Source organism: Paramisgurnus dabryanus, chromosome 22, assembly GCF_030506205.2.
Source record: "Paramisgurnus dabryanus chromosome 22, PD_genome_1.1, whole genome shotgun sequence".
In the NCBI taxonomy this organism is placed as follows: Eukaryota; Metazoa; Chordata; class Actinopteri; order Cypriniformes; family Cobitidae; genus Paramisgurnus; species Paramisgurnus dabryanus.
Genome location: NC_133358.1, coordinates 28,317,424 through 28,339,138, shown reverse-complemented (window position 1 = coordinate 28,339,138; position 21,715 = coordinate 28,317,424). Strand labels below are relative to the sequence as shown.

Here is a 21,715-nt window from a genome sequence, read left to right as displayed (position 1 = left end):
TGTAAATTAAGATGCTTTTTCTTGATGAGCAAAACGACCCAAGAAAAAAAGCTTGTTTTTAGACCAAAAATATAAAATTTAAGTGATTTTGTGCATAAAAGAACAAGCAAAAAATCTTGAACATTTTTCTTAAACACTAAATTCAATAAATATTTGCTTACACCATTGGCAGATTTTTTATGTTAGTTTATCAATCCATCCCTTGATACAAATTGTTCAAATAAAAATCATTCACCACAATTAAAAGCATACGTGTTTATTTTATTTACGCAAGCAAACACTTCCCCAACGTACGGCAGAATAAATCTGACGCTGAATTGTGGGAAATGCACTTCAAAGCGAGGAGTTTGGGATCAAACCTTTATTGTTTTGAAAACTCTAAATTCTTTTACAATACAGTCATGTTTTCGTTACTGGTGTAATGGATAATATACAATGTCATCGTTAAATTCAATAAAGACACACATTCACAAACATGAAATATTACTTTCTATATCTCAACGTCCTACAACAGAGAAGATATGTGCTGTTTTTCATCCATCCAAACGCTTGTTTTTGACAGCACAAACGCCTCCCTTTTAAAATCAACAAAACGTCATCTTTTTTTGAAAGTGCATCTGAAGGATTGCGAGATCTGGCCTCTGCCGGGCCGTCCAAACGTACTTCATAATAAACAGGCGGGTCATACTGTGCTGTGAGTGACAATCAGCAGTTATATTTTTATACCGATTCGTCCGACTACAACGCATATCCAGACGAGAAAATTAAAGAAAATATATCTATATGCATGCCATGACCATTCCTCTGTTAACATTTACAATAAATGTATATTTTCATAACCTTCTTAATAATTAAGCGGATCGTGATAGTGTCCCACCCCCCCAATATATTGATAATGATGATGAACTAATATATATATAACATCCAAATATGCTTCGTTTTAGCTTTACAGACTTTTCGCAATGGCTCTCGTGCCATCATACGCTGATAAAGTTATTATCATTTGGTCCACATTTACAAATCCTCTGCGTATAAAAAAAATGAGATAAAACGGGCTGCAACAGAGGCAAAACAATCAGGCGGAAAATGGTTTTGTTAAAGATGAGCGAGTCTGTTTAAAAAACAAAACAATAAAAACAGTGAGCTCATTACAATATGATAATTTTACAAGATTACACTTTCTTATTCCACGGTACGGCTTTTACTCTGTAGAATTTGGTGCCAAGAGGAACTTTGAACCGATTTTGAGCCTAGAGAGAAACAATAATAAATAAGACATATATTTAAATTTAAGTAACAACACCAAAAAAAACATTTAAAAAGTGCCTGCTTTAATGATTATGAAAACAACCTTAAGAAACTGATTAAAAAAAATGTAATCAACATTTAAAGTGTTTTTGAATTGTTTAAATACACAACCCGCATATTAACCAAAATAAAACAAAAAGTGATTGATTAAAACGGTGTCGGTTTTTAAAATGTATAACAATTTCTGATCTCAAGTCAATCTACATAAAATAATAAAAGTCACTACATTAAAGGCAGACATGTGAAATAACATAGTAATACCTTTTTGGCTTGGCAATATTCCTTCTCCATGACTTTTCCTAAAACCCACGGCCGCCGTGTGGCTCCGGTCGCTGAATTATTGAGAAAAAAATGTAAATATGTTGTCAAATAACAATAACAAATACTACTATTACTATCAGTCTCTTCTTCTGTGATCATGCATGTCGTCTAAAATTAATTAAGTACTGCAAGCATACAGAAAATCAATTCCAAGGTAACAACACCTTTGTTTATTATTTATAACACATTTAAGCATGCACTTTGGGCAAGAACATGCAAAAATACGCAAAAAATGTGTGGCAAATGCATCTCTCTGTTAAATACAGCAGGCGTGTGCATGTGTGACTGACCTGGCTTGAGGTCCAAAGCTGTAAGAGACTCTGAATGCAGGAAATAAAGGGTGGGTCCGACCGTGAAGAGAACATAATTATCGTGCCTCTCGTCCAAAATGATGAGAACCAAGTCGCCCACCTGAAAACTACAGAACAAGGAGAGGCTTTCAAAATGATGTGGAAAATAGCAGATCATTAACATTAATTTGTGACAATGCTTACTCTCGAATGGCGATCTTCTCTGAGTGCCTTGATGATACGGACGACATACTCTGTGACATCTATAAAAAAATTAAATACGATTTTTGCACTAGAGACAATGTTTGGATTTGAAATTATGCATACATTTTCACGACCATCACAAACTGAAATTGTTATATTGCGAATTAAATACATTTAAGTCATTGTACAATCCAATAGTTGCTTTCTACAAAAAACACATATTATGCTTGCAAGAAATAATGTGTACTGTAAACAAATGCGATAAGCCTGCCATCTAGTGGTAGGGAGTTAAAACAGCCCACTGATTTGCATGCATTTAGTTAACAGTAAACAACCACAACAGCGATTTGCTTCTCAAAATGGATCATAATGAGATGATACATAAGGATTTTAAGATATATTTGTACGGTATATTGGACCCTGGACCACAAAACCAACCAGTCATAAGTTAAACAGGTATATTTGTACCCAACAATACAGTTTTTATGCCAAAAATCATTAGAATATTAAGTAAAAATCATCTTCCCAAAAAGATATTTTATACATTTCCTACCATAAATACATCAAAAATGTATTTATTATTATGTGTTGCTAAGGACATCACTTGGACAACTTTAAAGGCGATTTTATCAATATTTTGATATTCAGATTCCAGATTTTCAAATAGTTGTGTTTCGGACAAATATGTACATTTGATGTATAAATCTATTTAAAAAAATTAACCCTTTGTGGTCCGGGGTCACAAATATGATCTGAGCTGTTAGGACTCTCATAAGCTGCATTGCTCTCATGCGCGATCATGTGTTCATTTTATAATATTTGTAATTAAATTATATCACTGTCGTATTATGCATATAAATATTTATACCTGTGAAATACAGGTTAAAGTCTCAATCAAATCATATATGATATTACTCAGTCAATATTAAATCAATATTCAAAATGTTCTTTACATTATGTGTAAATCACAAAAAATTACTTAAGCTGGCCGTTTTTACAGATGGGGTCACATTTGTATAATTATTTAAAAGGAACACACCGACTTTCTGGGACTTTAGCTTATTCACCGTAACCCCCAGATTTAGATAGGTCCATACATACCTTTATCATTTCCTTGCATGTCGTAACTCTGTCTCACGCATCCACCGCTAGCCTAGCTTAGCACAAAGACTGGAAGTAAATGGCTCCAGATAGCATACTGCTCCCAATAAGTGACAAAATAACACCAATATTTTTCTATTTATATGTTGTGATTTGTATAGTCTGAGCTATTTTGTCACTTATTCGGAGCAGTATTCTAGCTGGAGCCATTTACTTCCAGTCTTTGTGCTAAGCTAGGCTAACGGTGGGTGCGTCAGACGGGGTTACGGGATGCACGAAGACGTAAAGGGTATGTATGGACGGCTAACTCTGGGGGATATGGTGAATAAACTAAAGTCCCAAAAAGTCGGCATGTTTCTTTAAAGAAAAAGTAATCTATACAGATTTTTGCTTAAAGTCGGCATGAAACGAAGTAGCAATTGCCTTATTTTTATTTCAGCTTCTGAATTGAAAAAAGTGTAGGGCTGGAATTTATCCATCATGAATTCAAACTTCGTTTGAAGTTGGGTCATGTTGCTATTTGCTGCAATCTTTTCCTGGACCCCGCCCACCTGCCATACCATACGACTGTATGTAAACAGAAATCGTTTCGAGGAGGGGAGGAGATTTGCATTTTTGATTAAAGATGTTGAGGGGTACATACCATTTTTTTTTATATATAATGAAGCTCACGGATAGTTAATTTGTAAAAAAAAAAAAAAAACAATATTCCAAAACAAAAGTTTTTCATTTAAATTTCATTGCGACTTTAATATCGAGTTGGCAAATATGATTTCTTGTCATTCTTTACCCCCAAATGTATGTTTGTGTGTTAATATTTGACTTGTGTAATTGAGTAAACACTGTATTGTTTTAATTACCATCACTAATTACTGCTGCGCTTGTTCAAGTGGTCAATTATGAATACAAGACGAGCACAAAGGACACAAATACAAACGATCAATTTAAATGATGTTCTCATACAATTATCACAAGATATCAGACATAAGACAGAATGAGCATTAAATGTGTATACACACACACAGAAAGAAAGACATTTACCAGTCTTTGACTCAGTCTTTTGTTCTCTTCCTCCTTCATATGTAAGGTCTGTAACACAATAATAAATGACTTACAGTACCATACAAAGAGTAATGATCAAAACATCAACAAAAATCTACATCCAATGCATTAATATAAAAAAATTAAATGTGAATTACCCTTTCCAAAATCAAAATGCGTTGTTTTTCTTCAGATAGCATAGGGTTGTCACTAAAATCAAATATGCAAAATAAATGTTAGAAACTACAAATATAAATATTGTTAAATAATAATTACGATTAAATTTTCCATTCCAATACTTACAAAGCTTAAAACTCTGACTATTTTTGCATAATATACAACTCATCTACAAGCTAAAGTAGCCTACAAAAATCTTCTCATTCCTCATAAAATAACTTCATGGTCTTGTCCCTTTCTATCTACCTGTCGTTGAAAAGTTACTTCACACATATTGAAGTTGGTCGTTTACTGCCTGCCATCAAGTTTTGATAATCATCCATGGTTGGTAGATCTTTCAGCACAGAGGATCCAAAGATCTGTAACTCTTAACTCTACACTTAGACATATCTATACAGAACATCAGACTGCATTTCATGTGACTTTTATTATGTATGTAGTCTTCATCGCGAGGCCACTTACTGCACTGTCATCATGCTGGCCTCCACGGCTGACTCCACCCTCTCCTCATCCTTGAACGCAGCCATGGATGCCAGCCTCTCCGGGTCGGAGGCAAAAGGGGAGAGGATTTCAGGATGGGCAGGCCCACAGGCGCCGTGGGCTTCTGTGACGACAGGTGCGGGATTTGGTGGAAAGAAGGACGAGGAGACTAGGACGGTGTTTCGCATGCGGTTAAGCTCCTCCTCCAGCTGTTTCTTCTCTTGAAGGATGGTGGCGCGGTCCTCAGAAAGCGTCTCAATCAGACCTTGAGGAAAACCAGAGATGGAGTGAAATGTCGTAAACATTTATCAGTGTGTGACGCTGAGATCTTAGTGCTGTTCAAAAACGTGACAAACATGTAGAAAAGCTCAATTATTTCCTGAACCTTTATCTTTTTCTTGTTGCTGCATGACGCTGTTGAGCTTCTCGGTCAGTTCATTGATGATTTGCTCTTTCTTCACCTTTTCTCTTGTCAGAACAGTGTTAAAGTTGGTCTGGGGATAAACACAACAATAAAATTATATTCAAGAAGAAGGTTAAAAATGTTAGGTTTTTTGTGTCACAATATTTATGCCTGATTTATACTTCTGCGTCAGACCTTTGGCGTTGCACGGTGTAGCCTGACGTGTTTCCAGGCTTATATGCATTTCCTCTTTCAACGACTTAACGAAACAAAAATAGACCAGGATGGGGAGCAATATTTAAAGAGCACCTATTGTCCGATTCATGTTTTTAAATTTACTTTGATGTGTAAATGTGTATTAGTTGACATGTTAACGATATGCAAAAGGTGCAAAGCCCAAAGTGAACATCCAACGTAAGTCTCTTTTCTTGGACTACAACAAGCACACAGATTGTAGGCAACAGTTTACTTCCTGGGATTGGAGATGTAGACAAGACCGACATTATCATAATTCCTCCCGCTTTAGACTCACAGCCTGCAAGTTAACTCCCGTTAGCAACCGAATCTTTCAAAGATGGTAAGGAACGTCACATTTCCTGCTGACGTCAGAGGTATTCAGGCCAATCACAATGTACAGATTAGCTGGCCAATGAGGGACAAAGAGCTTTTCAAATCCGTGCGTTTCAGGAAAACCCCGCCCTCTCCATGCAAACGAATGGGACTCTGCTCTAAATAAAACAATTATTTACACTTCCAATAAATTTTTCTGAAAGGTGGTCCTTTAAGGTACTTGTTATCACGCTGGTCAATTGCTCATTTTGTGATAAGTGTTATTTTGGCTAGTAATTTGATGCTATAGAAACGGGCGTGTCATTATGATTAGCGTGGTTGAATTGGGCGTGCGAGGTTTGATACCGCGGCTCCACGGACAACGTTTTTACGTAACATGGTCGGACATTTTTGGCTTCAATTCATTACAATGGACGGAGGCGACATCGTGTCGTCCTTTTTTTTACAGTCTATGGGTGCGACGCAGACCTATAAATCATGTTTGAGCCCCCACCTGCTGCTCAGCAATGAGCGAGGTCTTCAGGTTTTGCATCTCTTCATTTTTTGTGCGTTCCAAGAGCTCCATTTTGGCCAAGAGAGACGCCCTCTCCTCTGTCCACTCACCGCTGTGCAGGGGAAACCCAGTGCAGGCATCAACACCAACCTCAGTCTGCTCTACAGAAGATGCCACCCTGAAATGTAGAAGAAGGTTTGAAAATGTATCTTAATAGATGATGTCTTACTCGTAATTCATCATTAAAAAATTTATTTGGGTCACAAATGTGTCTCGCTTCTTGCGGGGTCTTGCATTCCCTAAGACCACCAAACTTTTCTTTCTAGTAAACATCTGCAAAGCTAGCAAAATAAAGAACAAGAATAAAGCTTTTGATAGTACTTACATCTCAGTGGATTGTCTCTCTTTAAGCTGAATTTCAAGTAGTTCAATTTTTCCTAACAGTCTGCTCTCAATCTCCTCTTTTTGGAGTTGAACGTCTCTTAAGGCCTCTTGTAATGCAGATTTAACCGCCTCCTCTTTCTGCTCCTCCGCCCTTTGCTTGGCTTCAATCCTCTCCTGTTCCAATCTTCCAGACAGCAGGGCGTTTTCTGCTTGCAGGTCACCGATAACGGTCCTCAGATCTTGTTCTGTCTCTTTAAAAGCCTTCTGCTTCTCCTCCTTTTCCCTCCGTAAGGCATCGAGCTGGCCATCAAAGTCCTCCTGGATCTTCTGAATTCGTTCCTCGCAGTCTTTCTCCGCATCCTGTGACTTCTGCTTGAGCGCTGAAAACTCGTGACGGAGCAAGGTGCTCTCCTTTTCGTGTCGATCCACGAGTTCAGAGATGCAGTGGTCCTTTTCTAATCTCATGAGGGCTCGAAGGTTGGCTTGGCCCAACTCGTACTCTTCGTTCTTCTGCTGGAGCTGCTGATTTAGCGTATCGATTTGCGTCTGCAAGGCGGTTGTTTGAGCATCCAACTCTGCTTTCAAAGCATCCTCCTGGGAACTTTTGACTTCCTCGTACTGCATTCTCATGTCTTCGGTCTCTGCATCCTTAAGCGCCAACTCTACTTCTAGTTTGCAGCGGGCATCTGCAAGTTCTGTGACACGGGCATCTAAATCTTTTAGGCGTCCCTCACGTTCCTTGAGTTCGGCCGAGTGGGTCTCCATCACCTCGCTAAGCTTCACCTGGTTCTCCTGGGCAAGGTTGTCAAGTGCACTTTGTTTCTCCAGTCTCATAGATTTCAGTTCTGCTTCATGTTGTTGCTTCAACTGATCCTCCAGTTCTTGAAGGTGAATCTTCTCTGCGTTCTCCATCTCCTGTTTGATTCTCTGTTGGCCACGCTCAATCTCAAAGTGAAGGTTCTCCAGCTGTCTGGCAAGTTCATCCTTGGACAACAACGCAGCTTTCAGCTCTTCGCTTTGCTTCAAGATCTTCACCTCAAGGTCTTGCAAGGCCTGTTTGTGAAGGTTCTGCACCTCTTGCATAGCACGTTCCTTCTCGTTCTCCAGCTGAGATATTTCCTTTTCCTTGCGCTCCACAAGTCCCTCAAGATCCAGCATCGCTCTCTGGACATCTCTGACAATTTTCCGATTGCCCTCTAGCTCTTCCGTAAGGGTAAGTAACTGCTTTTCGTGATCTTCCTTCAGACTCTGCAGATTGGTTTGTTGCGTTTCTCTTAGATTCTCTTCGTGGCGGTCTTTGATATTGTTAAGAACATTTCGGACCTCAATGGTTGTTGTTTTCAGGGCAAACCCGAAGTCTCGTTGTTCCTTCAAAACAAGTCCCCGAAAGTGGTAAAGATCTTCTTTAACTTTCCTTAAATTGTTCTTGGACTCTTCCGCAGCGGAACGATACTGATCCACGGACAGCTTGAGAGTTGCAATCTTTGAGTTTTCCTTCTGGAGCGTAGTAGTGTCCTGGATGCGCTTGCTGTCGATTGCATTTATGACAGAAGAGTAAAGAGATTCCACCATCATCTCTGGACTTGTGGGATCACTGATAGGATTAGGTGACATCAAATTTCCCTCTATAACAAATTCGTTAACTGCAGACATAAAATCCGACTCTGGACTTCCTCCCAAGGAGTCCAAGTCCAAAGAGGCTTGCTGTAATACAGTATCCATATTGGGGTGTCCAATGGTTTCAAAATCGAAAGTCTGGGCATCTATGCTGTCTGGTGATAAGTCCTCCAATGGACCAGGAAGACTCAAGGGTTGGCAGTCTGATGCTTTTAGACTGAGAGTGGACAATGTTTTGGTGGAGGTAGAGGTGATTGGAGTTGTGCTTTCAGATCTGGGTGTAAACACGTTGGATCTGTGAGCACTGTGGCTACAGGAAACCTATGTGATCGATATGACAAGTTTAAACTGTATGATAACAATAGTAGTCAAATGATTCAATGCATCCAGCATTTATCCAACAACACCTACAATGCATTCAGGCGATACACGTTATCATAAAATATATTGCAACAGCTACACATTTTATAACAGCTGTTCTAAATGCAATTTTATATTTATTGTTAATTTGTTAAATATTTCACATAATCTATAAAAACTTTCAGCCATAGAGTGCTTAGTGATGATGTATTTTTGTAGGCGAACCTGGAAGTTAGCGGGACACTGGTTCTCTTGCCAGAAAGCTCAATCATTTTTCACATAGACTTTTGGATTATATAAAAATTGGATTATGGAAAATAACAAAAGTTTATGCCATTTACAAGTTAATCTTCACAGATTAATGCAAAGTTCATGAATTTTGAATTGTAAATGCATTTCCCAGAAATACAGAAAGCTAAATTTTGACTTTAAAAGTCATAAAAGTTGTGTTTATCCATGAAGACTAACTTGTTGGACAAAACGTTTAAGTGTCATAAACTTTTGTTCAACACGTACCTTATTTTTTGTGAAAATCTAAAATTGTGAGAGAACCAGTACCCCGTTAATGTCCGGGTTAGACTACAAAAATACGTCATCCTTGCGGCACTCTATTGGACTATAATCATGACATTGCTTATACAAGTTACACTATAGTCCAAGACATCAATTGTCATACGAATGAAAGCAAATGTGAAGCACCTTTTGTTCATTTAGTAGGTCTGTAATTGTTTGTGACATCTCATCCACACTTTGAGCAGCCTGAACCAGCTGTTGGAGAACTTCCACATGATGGTTCAGTGGCTGAAAGTCACACAGTGTTGGGACCCTAATAAGGAAAAAGAAAGATTATTAGGCAAAGACTTAATATTTAAGCAGTGATTGTACTTTGAATTTTATGTATCATCAAAAACTTTATTAGAAGCATTTGATTCAGATAATGTGTATACATAGGCAGAAATCCCAGGGTGGTTGGGGGGGAAGGTCCCCCCATCTGAGGGTTGTCCCCTCCTAAAATTATCATTAAAAAACACATAAATCATATAAACATATACAGTTTAAATAATTGTGTGTAAGCAGTAAAACAATACAAATGCAAAAAAGTTTTAAAAGTAAGAAACACAGTGGTTTGGTCCATTGGCTTTTCTTGGTGTAAACAAATCCTTACAAGTACAATTTTGGCTGTATTATTTGTGTCCCCGTCAAAAATTGCTGTGTAGAAACTTTAAGTTTATTTTCCCACCATACTGTTAGATGAAATGAACCCCCGTGTGCACATATATGACACTCATAATCATATGGCTGAAGGTGGTAACACTGATACAATGATGTGATTTACCTGAGGTAAGGTTGAACCTCGGAAGGACAACATGACTTGAGATACTGCAGGTCACTCAGAGAAATATCTGGAAGCTCAAAGTCGAACTTTCTAGGCTTTCGGGTCTAAATGTATAAACCAAAAATGTATAAAACTCCAAAAATGTATGCAAGAATGCATTACAAAAAAAACGTACATATAAATTAGCAAGCTTGCAAACAAAGTTTTATTTCGTATAAAAACAAAATGTTTAAAGACTCACACAAAATGAAGAGGGTGGCCATGAATCCAACCCACGAAACAGGCGATTTCTGAGAAATGATTTTCCTGAAACAAACAAAAACATATGAAGCCCTCTCCTCAAGCCATCAGTGAGTCTCAAATGTTGCATAACGATTAATCGCAACTAATCGTTTGCAGAATAAAAGTTTGTGTTTATTTATTTTTTTAAATGCTCATTTTCCAGCTCCTCTAGAGTTAAACATTTGATTTTTACAGTTTTGGAATTCATTCAGCTGATCTCCTGGTCTGGCGGTACCACTTTTAGCATAGCTTAGCATAATCCATTGAATCTGATTAGACCATTAGCATTGCGCTAAAAAATAACCAAAGATTTTCGATATTTTTCCCATTTAAAACTTGACTCTTCTGTAGTTACATCATGTACTAAGACCGACAGAAAATTAAAAGTTGCGATATACTCTCATTCTGGTGTAATAATCGAGGACTTTGCTGCTGTAACATGGCTGCAGGGGGCGCAATGATATTACACAGTGCCCGGAAATAATCCCCTGCTATTGAAAGTTATCCAGGGAACTATTTTCGGACAGTGTGTAAAATTATCGCGATGCTAATGGTCTAATCAGATTCAATGGATTATGCTAAGCTATGCTAAAAGTGGTACCACCAGACCAGGAGATGAGCTGAATGGATTCCAAAACGGTAAAAATGTAATGTTTAACTCTAGGGGAGCTGAAAAACGAGCCTATTTTTAAAAAAGTGGAGTGTCCCTATAAGTATTTATATATAATATAAATTATATACACACATTTCTTAAATATATACATGCGTGTGTGTATTTATATATAAATAATTATTACACAAAGTACACACACACACACACATGATGTAAACACAAACTTTATTCTGCAAACGATTAGTTGCACTTAATCATTATGCAGCCCTATGGTTAAACAAAGTACGAAGAATTTACTTACTGAAAAGCTTCCCGAACGTTTCCCTTTTTACCTTTTCCGCCTCATAGAGGTTTTTTCCATCTTTGACAAGAGCATTAGCCCACTGACAACAAAAAACACAAGAAGAAACGGTTAACGTTCTGCCAAACAGCTCCTCCTGAGTCAAATTTCATATATTATAGTAGCTTTTTCTCACTTGTCTGTAGTGTCCTATAAACATTTTTCGCCTGACCACCTCCACAACGGCGAGACAGTACATCTGTGGAACGGTGCTGAGAGCCTCCACAACCCTCACTCGCTCCAGCAGCTCCGTCAGAAGCCTCAGGAGAGCCTGCAGCTTCTCTCCATCCTGATCGGCGTGAAGCATCACGTAGCAGCACCATCTGATGGAGGGGACGCAGAAGTAAAGCTTACGCAAAGCGATATTACAGGTAAAGTCAACAATTCTGATTCTCATTTTAAGCTAGACGTAAACTAAACTAAAAACAAGCCTCATTAATGGGCACCTGTTATGCAAAATCCATGGTGTTTGGACGTAAATGTGTGTTGGCAGTGTGTGAACACCACCACCATACAATTAAAAAAAATCCACCTTTCTTTTTAAACCCCATTAAACCAAAGCAGTTTCATTAGACATGCTGGTTTGATTCTCTTGTTAATGTGACATCACACAAACAAAGCCACGCCCACAACCACTTAATAAATGGTTTATTTTATCCAAAAGCTTTTCTAAATGTTTCTTTCTTAGTACATTGGAGAGATAATCTGGCTAAACATACTATTGTCTCTGTATTCACAGGAATCAGATATTTTTCACTGAAAGTGCTTACTGTCTGTTAGTAAGGGAGTGAGGAGCTGTAGCTCATTTGCATTTAAAGGTACAAACACGAAAATAGCGCTTATATGCTCACACCCAAATAGGGGCATTTTGGACACGTTATAACAAATGATATGTGAGGTATTTTGAGCTAAAACTTTACATTCTAGGCACAACTGAGACTTATATTACATCTTGTAAAAATGGGCATAAAATGTGCCCTTTAAACCTTTTAACATAAACCCTAAAACTACTTTCCAAGCGTGCAGCACAAGCCCTGAAAAGTGAAGCCAAAACGTCTCAATCGCCCCCTAGTGACTGGTCCCAGTATAGGTCTTAAACCCCGCCTTTCCCATGTTATTCAATGGGACTTGAGACCAACTAAACTATTTTGTAGTTTTTATCACGCTGATGTAAATTCAAGTGTTTGTTTTTAAAATAAGTTTGTTTTTGGTTAGCTATATAATGCTATAAAAATGGTGGTGTGATGTCATGATTGACAGTTGTGATATGCGCATTCTGCGAGAGATTCGCGGCATTACTTCCTGCTCCCTACTGCGCAGGACTGGTCCCGAAATCGCTACTACGCAGACTCAAAACCCAAGATGTCAGCGCCATATCGGGACACTGGCGGCTTCACTTTTCACCAATGGAAGAGAACGAACGGCCGCCTTCCATCTTTTTTTTACAGTCTATGCTACTTTTGTGAATGAAAAAAGAAATAAAAGTCTTACTTGAGACGAACTTGAAGGTTGTTGGCGAGCTCCTGTTTGGCAGTGGTACACTTCTGCTTGATGTCTAACAACTTCCTGTGGTTGGTCAACATGATCATCAGCTGGTTGGCGTGACTCAAACACAGATCGGGCAGAACTGAGGTGTCCTTCAGGTTTTCTGCCCTCTTCTGGTTGGCAAGAAATCCCTAGAGATGGGGAATAATCGTGTGAAACTAAGACGGCTTGACCGACTTTAGCAGCATTTCTAAACAATTACAATAAAAACTATATACCTGAGCAAGTTCCTTCTGTTCGTTGACCAACTTCTTACAGCTTGCTATCATTTGGTCAAGTGCATACAGTCTGTCCTCAAGACCTTTGATGGCCTTCATGTTCTGATTATCCAGTTTGGTAATCGTCTCACGGCATTCAGTTAGAAACGGCTGGATTATTCGTGGATCAAGCTGTAAATGCACAGAAATGCACAGGGACCAGTTGTGTCATGTGAATGCAGTGATGCTATGTGCGATGAAATTATGAAAATCTACAATCCAGGTCAACCCTTAAAGCAACACTATGTAGTTTCCTTGTAAAAATGACTTACAGCTCCCCCATGTGGTTGAAAAGCGCAACAGTGCCTGGTATCAGACACTCTTCTGCAGGCAGGGGGAGGGGCGGGGCTGTGTTTCCTACCCTCCACCGCCACTTTCAGAGTGTGCTTGTAGCAGCTAGGAGGTTGCTCAGGTTGCAGCAACAGTACAATTTGTCCAGTTAAAAGTTGTTCTATCACTGAAATAATTTTAGAGACATTATTTAAAGGTAAAAAAACTACATAGTGTTGCTTTAAGAACAAGTTCTTTACTGTCCTGACTGATTTAGGGCAGATCCTGTTAGGGCTTCAGGGTATTAATGCAAATGCAATATGCGATAATGTTAAATGATGCTATAAAAAATATGCAATAAAATAGTTTGAAGACATAAAAACAACCAGCAACACATGACAAACATGTTACAACATGGCAGATCTAGTTTATCACTCACCCTGTTGATTGAGTCAAAACACTTTCTAACTACCGACTCCACGTCATTGGGTCTGTCCTGCACATTGATCCAATCCAACAACGTGACATTAAAAAAGGGCATGGGTTCCCTCTCAGGAGACTCCTCCTCTTCCTGTAGTGCTGCTTTTAGGCTACAGCTGCTCTTTAATCTGTCTTGAGGAGAGGATGATGCTTGGGATGATGTCTCTCCTGCGCAAGAGACCGGTGAAGGCGATTTCAGATTCTTCTGCGAGTCTGCGGGGCAATGTATAGTGGACCGGGTGGACGTTTCTCCTTCGCCCTCGTTTTCATCCTCTTCATCAGTGGTTTTCGGGTTTGGGGTGCTGGATTTCTCCAAGCTTTCTTTGTAGCTGTGTCGAGTCAAACATTCAAGTAGAGGAATCTTGGCCATGACTGAGACAGCAGTGCCCAGCCTGAAAAATGAAAGCAGAATTAGTGATTCGTCTTACATTTTATAATGTCTGATAGAAGGGCTACAATTTTCATACCACACAATTTAAGTGCTTGCATACTCCCAATAGAAAGTTTTATTCAACTTGCCAACCCACAAGTCGATGAAGTTACCCTGATAACACAGGTTGTGGCTAGAAGGGATACAGCTACATCTTGCCAGCCCTAAACCCAGCATCTCACAAGATTTGTCTGTAGCTGTATCCCCTCTAGCCAGAACCTGATCACACTATCTATATAGCTTTGATAAAAATCTGTATAGTTGAAGAGATTTACTTTGTAAGTTTTAATTTGATGTCCTCAAAGTCCTGTTGATAATTTATATAAGCAGTGTCGAACTTCAGGAGCAATTTCTGGTAGGACAGGGTGCAGTCATCCAGGTTAGCCATGATGGCCGCCCATCCCTGGTGCTGAAGGTGTTCATCATGGACCAGTCGCTCACAAAAGGAGCAGAGCTTCTTGGCAACCTCATACATTTCCTTAAAAAAAAAAAAACGTAATTTAAAGGAACAGTATGTAGAATTGTGGCCAAAACTTGTATTGCAATCACAAAACTTGTGGCCAAAACTGGTACTGCAATCACACAACTGGTGGCCAATACACAACAAGACAACATAAACATCAGTTGAGGGCTGCAACTCCACTTTTTAAATGACAATATCCTGGCCAGACCCCTGTTGTCAGTGATATAAGTATTTGAAATGAAAATGATTTCTTAATGTCTAGTGACATATCAGGGCCATTTTATGATTAATTGATAAAAATTTCTTACATACTGTTCCTTTAAGTAATTTGCATCCGATTGGACATGTACAGGTAACCCAATTCCAAGCAAGCCTCTTTCATTTACAAAAACGCCTGTGTTACTTTGACTTTAATTTGCATTAATAGTTTTAGCCGTTTCCCCACACAGAAGTGGGTGAGGGGACTTTCAAAATGAATTGTTGAATTTTTTGTTAACATTTATGGTAACTACAGTGTAACAATACTTCTTAAAGTTGAAAAAACAGTAAACGGATGTCAAAACATATATAACATTAGTTATAAGCCGACATTACATTTATAACTTGTTTAACATTGCTATTAAATTATTAATAAATAACATATAGCAGCTGATACTGGCTGTTTCTAATAAGTTTCCTTTTTAATGTTATTTCAAATTCGTATGTGTCTTAATACCATTTTGTATGAAATGTGCTATATAAATAAACTTGCCTTCCCTATTTAATTGTGGACCACTTTTCAGGTCATCCAATTTTAACTAAAAGGGACTTCTGATAAAACTTTGGATAGTTTTGATACAGAAAGTGATATAACTGTAACTGTGGGTTCACACCAGATGCGTCCTGCGTGGGGCGATGCGAAAGACGCGATATGGGTGGCGCGTTTGCCGCGAAAACACACGCTATTCGCCTCAAACGCGTCTTTGCCCAAGTTGAAAATATTTGCATGACACAATGTTAAATCCCGCGAGTAATCTAGAGCTATGCCCGTGTTTGGTGGGTACGTAGCATAAGGATGAGTCTGATCAATATCATGAGTTTACCACAGCCAGCTGTGTGCGGGAGGCGACCGTGTGAAAGACAGCGGGCATCATGAGCGACTCCTCCACCTTCAGCTCCATCTCATTCTCTATAGAGAAGGTCGTTTTAGGGATGGTTGGAGCTCGGTCGCACAGGATCATCTCTTTGTTAAACAAGAAAATCGGATTGGTGTCCTGAGAAAAATGGACAAAAAACAAATCAGGATTCAAGATAATTCCACCTTACAATGTGACTCCTAGTATTTCAAGGTAATTTTCATATTCAAAGTCTTTGTAATAAATAATAAATGTAGCATGTGGCAGAAAGCAACATGAAAAATTTGTTTCTCACATAGATGATTTTACACACAGTGTTTCGGAGTAAATCTAATGGTCACTCACCGTCCCAGCGCTGTAGCTGCACACGCGCCTCTCTGCCACCATACATTCCCCTCCATTGACCACCAGCACCTGGTGCTGGATCGCAATCTTATATTTGGCCTGAATGGCATGTTTAAGGTCCAAAACACTATGAAGAGTGTAAAATTAAAAACAGTATCAGCAAAACAAATTATGCCACAACATAAACGAAAAGTATAGACATGCCGAACTTATTTTATTTATTTAGTTATCAGGGATATTGCACATTAATAAAACATTTCTGTAAATGCACCAGAATTAGCCAATGGCTATTTTTCATTCGTTGTCCCTGGACAGAATTTACAATTCATAATTACAAAAACATACTAACAATAACATTAGAACATTTACAGTATTTTTTTAAAAATAAAAAAAAAATAATTTTGCGATTGTAATAAACTGCATGTAATAAATCACACTGTGCAATAGGGGTGGGAATTGTCTGGACTCTTATGAATCGATTAAGAATTGATTCTTAGGGTCCCGATTCAATTCAGAATCGATTCTTGACGTACTACTAATTAGCACATTTGTTATTACTTCGTATTTGTGCTCATGTGATCTCTAAACTGTCACCGCTTTTTGACATTTGTGAATTAGTTCAGAATCGTCTGCATCACAATGCATCTAAGAATCATCTTTTCCCCCACCCTACTGTGCAAGTGCTTTTTGGATATTTCATTAGAAAAATCTTACATCAGGGCTCCAGACTGCTACCAAATGGTTGCATTTTGCCACCAAAATTTGAGAGTGTGCCACTGAATTTTACATCTTGTCGCACATGTTGTGCGACCAGTAAATTTGACCTTTTTTTGTGATGTGACACTGAATTTAAAACAGCACATTGTACTTTCTGCATCTATCATCAAAGTATTTATTAGTAATACAGTGTATTACTTAGTAGAAAGGTGAATATTTGGTTAGCATGTTGATTTACGGTGTGTGCCCCTAAATTTTCTCGTTGAGCCCCTAAAATTTTCAGTTGGGGGCCACTGTGCTCCTAGTGAAAAAAGTTAGTCTGGAGCCCTGTACATATTGTGCCTTTAAGACATCAAATTCAAACACTCATTGTTTCAAAAAAGTTGAGCTCTTACGTTTGGACGGCAAGTTCAGTGTCAAACGTTAACGTGCTTCCATTGTTGACTTGAAACACATACAACTTCATGATGAATTCTCCGCTGAGTCTGACTCCAGCTTGAGTTGTTCATCTAGTCAATTATGGCTGTCCAAACCAAAATAAAAAACACACAGACAAAAACACAAAACAAAATCAGATTGGGGATAAGCTTATTTAAGTAAAGATGACAAAAGATGTGTCTCCACAAAAATAACTTTTCTTTTTCAATGCTTAGACTTTAATTGAAGCCTATGATATACAAAAACACAAAGTGGCGGTTTCGCGTACTGGGTTTATCCTAGTCCCAGACTAAAATGCATGTTTAAGCTGCCTTAATTTAAAAGCATCTTGTACTCTTAACATATATCACTGCCATTGTTTTGTCTCAAGATGCACACAGTATTGTTTTTGTAAGCTATGTTTGAAAAAAACGACTTAAAGGAATAGTTCACCCCAAAATGATAATTTTATCATAAATCACTTACCCCTATGTTGTTCTAAACAATAAGTGCTCTGATTGTCTTCATAACACATTTTTAGATATTTTTGATGAAAACCGGGAGGCTTGTGACTGTCAGATTGACTTCAGTTCACAATTCTTTTCCCCAGAAAAGAATGAAAGACATCGCCAAAAAGGTCCATGTGCCATCAGTCGTTCAATAATAATTTTATGAAGCGACAAGAACACTTTTGTGCGCAAAGAAAACAAAACGAACGACAAGGCTTAGCTAAAGCCAAGACTAGGCCTTAGTTAAATTAAGATGTTTAAGCATCTTTTATAAACATGCATTAGTCTAGGACTAGCCTTAAAGGGACATTCCACTTTTTTGAAAATATGCTCATTTTCCAGCTCCCCTAGAGTTAAACATTTGATTTTTACCATTTTGGAATCTATTCAGCAGATCTCGGGGTCTGGCGGTACCACTTTTAGCATAGCTTAGCCTAATCCATTGAATCTGATTAGACCATTAGCATCGCGCAAAAAAATAACCAAAGAGTTTGGATATTTTTCCTATTTAAAACTTGACTCTTCTGTAGTTACATCGTGCACGAAGACCGTCGGAAAATTAAAAGTTGCGATTTTCTAGGCAGTTATGGCTAGGAACTATACTCTCATTCTAGCATAATAATAAAGCTCTTTGCTGCCGTAACATGGCTGCAGTAGGCGCATTGATATCACGCAGTGCCCGAAAATAGTCCCCTGCTATTGAAAGTTACCAAGGGGACTATTTTCAGGCAGTGCGTAACATCATTGCACCTCATGCACTCAAGTGGAGTGTCCCTTTAAGCCTTGTCTGTGAAACCAGGTACTAATATAACAAAGGCCTAGTCCTGGCTTAAACTAAACCCTGTCCGGGAAACCGCCCCAAAATGCCCAACTCTGGATCTGTAAGATCTAGGGGCGGTTTCCGGGAAAGGGTTTCGATTAATCCAGGACTAGCCCTTAGTTATATCAGGACATTTAGGCCTGCTTTCACAGTCAAGGCTTAGCTAAAGCCAGGACTAAGCCTTAGGTAAATTAAGGCGTTTTAGCATCTTTTATACACATGCCTTAGAAAAAGATGTTACTGGTGTGTATCTTTCAAAATCAATGGCACTGGCTTATTTTAACATCTGTCAGTGCAAGTTATTTTCCATTGACGGCTCAAACATGTGTTTTAGTCTAGGACTCTCTTAAAGGTGACATAGAATGATTGAACGGGGTATTTATTAGGGATGCACCGATAGGATTTTTTTGGGCCGATACCGATTTAAACAGACAACTTCTGGCCGATACCGATGCTGATACCGATATTAAACACTTGAATACAATACTAATACAATACAGTTGGTCTATTAGCTAGTTTATTTCTGCATCAAATAATTTTACTGAACATGGATTGGATCTAATTAACATTCAACTGACAAACATAAAAAGAGAGGCACAAACTAAGCTAAAACAAATATAATAAGACAACATGACAACCTTCCAAGGTGGTTTTTGCTATTCAGCATTTATTTTATTAACAACATTAACTAATTTTTTTTTTACATATAATGGATTTCTTTATGCAGTTAATTAATAAACAATCGGTATCGGCCTTTCTCGTTCTATTGCCGATATGCCGATGGTTTCAAATTCATCAAAAATCGGCCGATACATATTGGCGGCCGATACATCGGTGCATCACTAGTATTTATCCTTGTTCTGTGATGTGACATGTAGACAAAAACATTTTTGTTTGGTTCTGTAATGCCTTAGAAGCTTCCTAAAAACCTCCCTCATATAGCTCTATTAGGGTGGGGGATTTTAAACAAGTGGTTTTGCACCTATTTGGCTCCCCCTACTGGCTTAACTTGCAATCTCATTACTGATTGGCTGACTTTGCTGCCACTCAAAAAATGTAGCCAATTATTTTAAAGTGGAGGGGCAGTGAGATGCCTGTGATGTCATAAGCATCAGTTTTTCAGATTGGGCCGTTTCTAAAAGAGGAATGTCTATGAGACTGAGATGTTTAGAATGTCTAGGACTTTTTGTATGATCGTGAATGCGGGTAGACTACCATTATTCAACAAAGACAAGGTAAAAATGGTTTTTCATTTTCTGTCCCCTTTAAGCCTTGTCTGTGAAACCGGTGGTTAAGTCATTTTTACAAACATACCCTACAAAAAAACAATACTGGTACACATCTTGAGACAAAACAATAACACTGATGAATGTTAAGATGAGTCAGTGCAAGATATTTTATAATTAAGGCAGCTCAAACATGCATTTAGCCCTGGCCGGGAAACCACCCCACAATGTTTAACTGGTTACGCCAACCACTCAAAGTTTGTAAAAGCAACAAGATGTATGATGACATACAAGACTGTCATTAGATAATAACCTGGAAAGCCCTATACAATGCTAACAGGCTAAATCACCGTCTTCAGGGAATTCATTCCAGACCGGGACATAAAAGAAACATTATTAAGATTATAACACAAGTGCTATGCAAAACATTCAGGTTCTTTGTGATCTTATATTGTGCATAAAACTGGACACCGATTAGCACGGACATGTGGACATTTTCAGGCTGAGTCATGTTGTTGCCTCTGGGTAAATATCACCACAGTTAAAAGGCTCTTTGTGTCCCAATATCCCATGAACAAATGTAAAACTTTAACAGTATACTTCGTAACTGTAGATAGTTATTGTGGAAGGAGGAAATAACACGTGGTGTGTGTTTGCCTGCTTTGTGTGGACCATAAGGGTAACTGCCAATGCTTTGTAATGAAGGGTGACGGGCTGAAAGGGCAAACGATTCCGTGTAAACCAAATATAATGTAGACCATAACTTATGTTAGTCATAACTCTTTGTGTGTTAATATTGATTGTTGGGTTTCCCCTTGAATGTGCAGTTGAAACGTTATCCTTTGTGATAACATGATCTCTCAAACACCCTATATTCTTAACATATGCTTATCGTTAAATATAGATAAAAGGTTCCCAGAGACCATACGCGATTACTGAAACATCAAGGTCTTCATTTGGTCGTTAAAACCCTAGTCTCTCTTTAAGCAGGGTGACACTATTTACAAATATCTGTCACAACGTCGCCAAGACAACCAATCCTCTGAAAATATATCTTGACATGAGATCTAACGACCCACTAAACCCTCATCTAACTTACTTCGGCTGTTTTCGTTTTCATTAACTTACAAACTGTTTAACGTTATATATACATTTCCTTTTAGGTGACTTAAACTGATCAATATTTGATACTAAATCAACTTTTCACAATACATAAAGCCAGATTCGTATAAGACAATCTTACCTGAGCTCTCTTCAGTCCATTCTCCGCGTCAGTGCGGAATATTTGGTTATTTTTGGCTGAAATGTGACGGTTTCTGTCAGCTAGAGGTTGAAGCTGTCGTGCTAACTGGCTAACGCTCATCACTCCAAACACGGGCCTTTATTTTTAAATCCAATAAAGCGCACGAATCCATCCAAAATAAGCTCGTGTGAATTCACGAGTAGTTCATCTGTTAATAAATCTAATTTAGGATGGCTGGTAATGAGATGCGAGTTTTGTCATCGAGTTTTTGTCTCGCTGGGTTGCGCTAGCGCTTCTGCTGCTGTGTTTTGTTATTGTCGTCACTGCGCTGAATTCTGGGAAGGGCGACTGAGAGCGAGCACGCAGGACGAACTGATCTGAGATCAGATGAAGAACGGCCCGTTTGTCGTTCTGAACCGTTGGTAGAAAAGAGACGAGATGGTCTGAAATCAGTCAATGGGAAACTGAGGGGTGTTATGAAAAGCTTTCGGAAAAAATGTATCATAATGTGAAGACGGTTTTCCTTAAAATAAATGAAAATCTCGTGGCTTAGGTTTT

The 21,715-nt window shown here is 38.5% G+C and overlaps 1 protein-coding gene across 1 annotated transcript; it reads right to left on the bottom strand.

The window, feature by feature from the left end:
• Positions 1-240: 240 nt before the first annotated feature.
• Positions 241-21,485, bottom strand: rb1cc1 (RB1-inducible coiled-coil 1). The gene is made up of 23 exons (XM_065258616.1): positions 21,158-21,485; positions 17,338-17,465; positions 16,226-16,352; positions 15,848-16,018; positions 14,578-14,780; positions 13,832-14,264; positions 13,084-13,254; positions 12,812-12,996; positions 11,457-11,643; positions 11,282-11,363; positions 10,327-10,391; positions 10,086-10,189; positions 9,449-9,575; positions 6,774-8,710; positions 6,389-6,566; positions 5,308-5,416; positions 4,905-5,187; positions 4,424-4,475; positions 4,266-4,313; positions 2,124-2,182; positions 1,920-2,047; positions 1,570-1,640; positions 241-1,250 (listed from the first exon to the last, which is right to left on the bottom strand). The coding sequence occupies exons 2-23, from the start codon at positions 17,406-17,408 to the stop codon at positions 1,173-1,175; spliced, it is 4,869 nt and encodes a 1,622-aa protein (XP_065114688.1). The 5' UTR covers positions 17,409-17,465; positions 21,158-21,485; the 3' UTR covers positions 241-1,172.
• Between the last annotated feature and the right edge of the window lie 230 nt (positions 21,486-21,715).

Bases quoted from the DNA above. Each gene is read 5' to 3' on its own strand.
- rb1cc1 (XM_065258616.1), bottom strand. From the start codon at position 17,408: ATGAAGTTGTATGTGTTTCAAGTCAACAATGGAAGCACGTTAACGTTT. The intron at 10,392-11,281 runs GTAAGTAAATTC...TGTTTGTTTCAG, and splicing joins AACGTTCGGGAAGCTTTTCA to GAAAATCATTTCTCAGAAAT. The intron at 8,711-9,448 runs GTGCTTCACATT...TCGATCACATAG, and splicing joins ACCTACTAAATGAACAAAAG to GTTTCCTGTAGCCACAGTGC.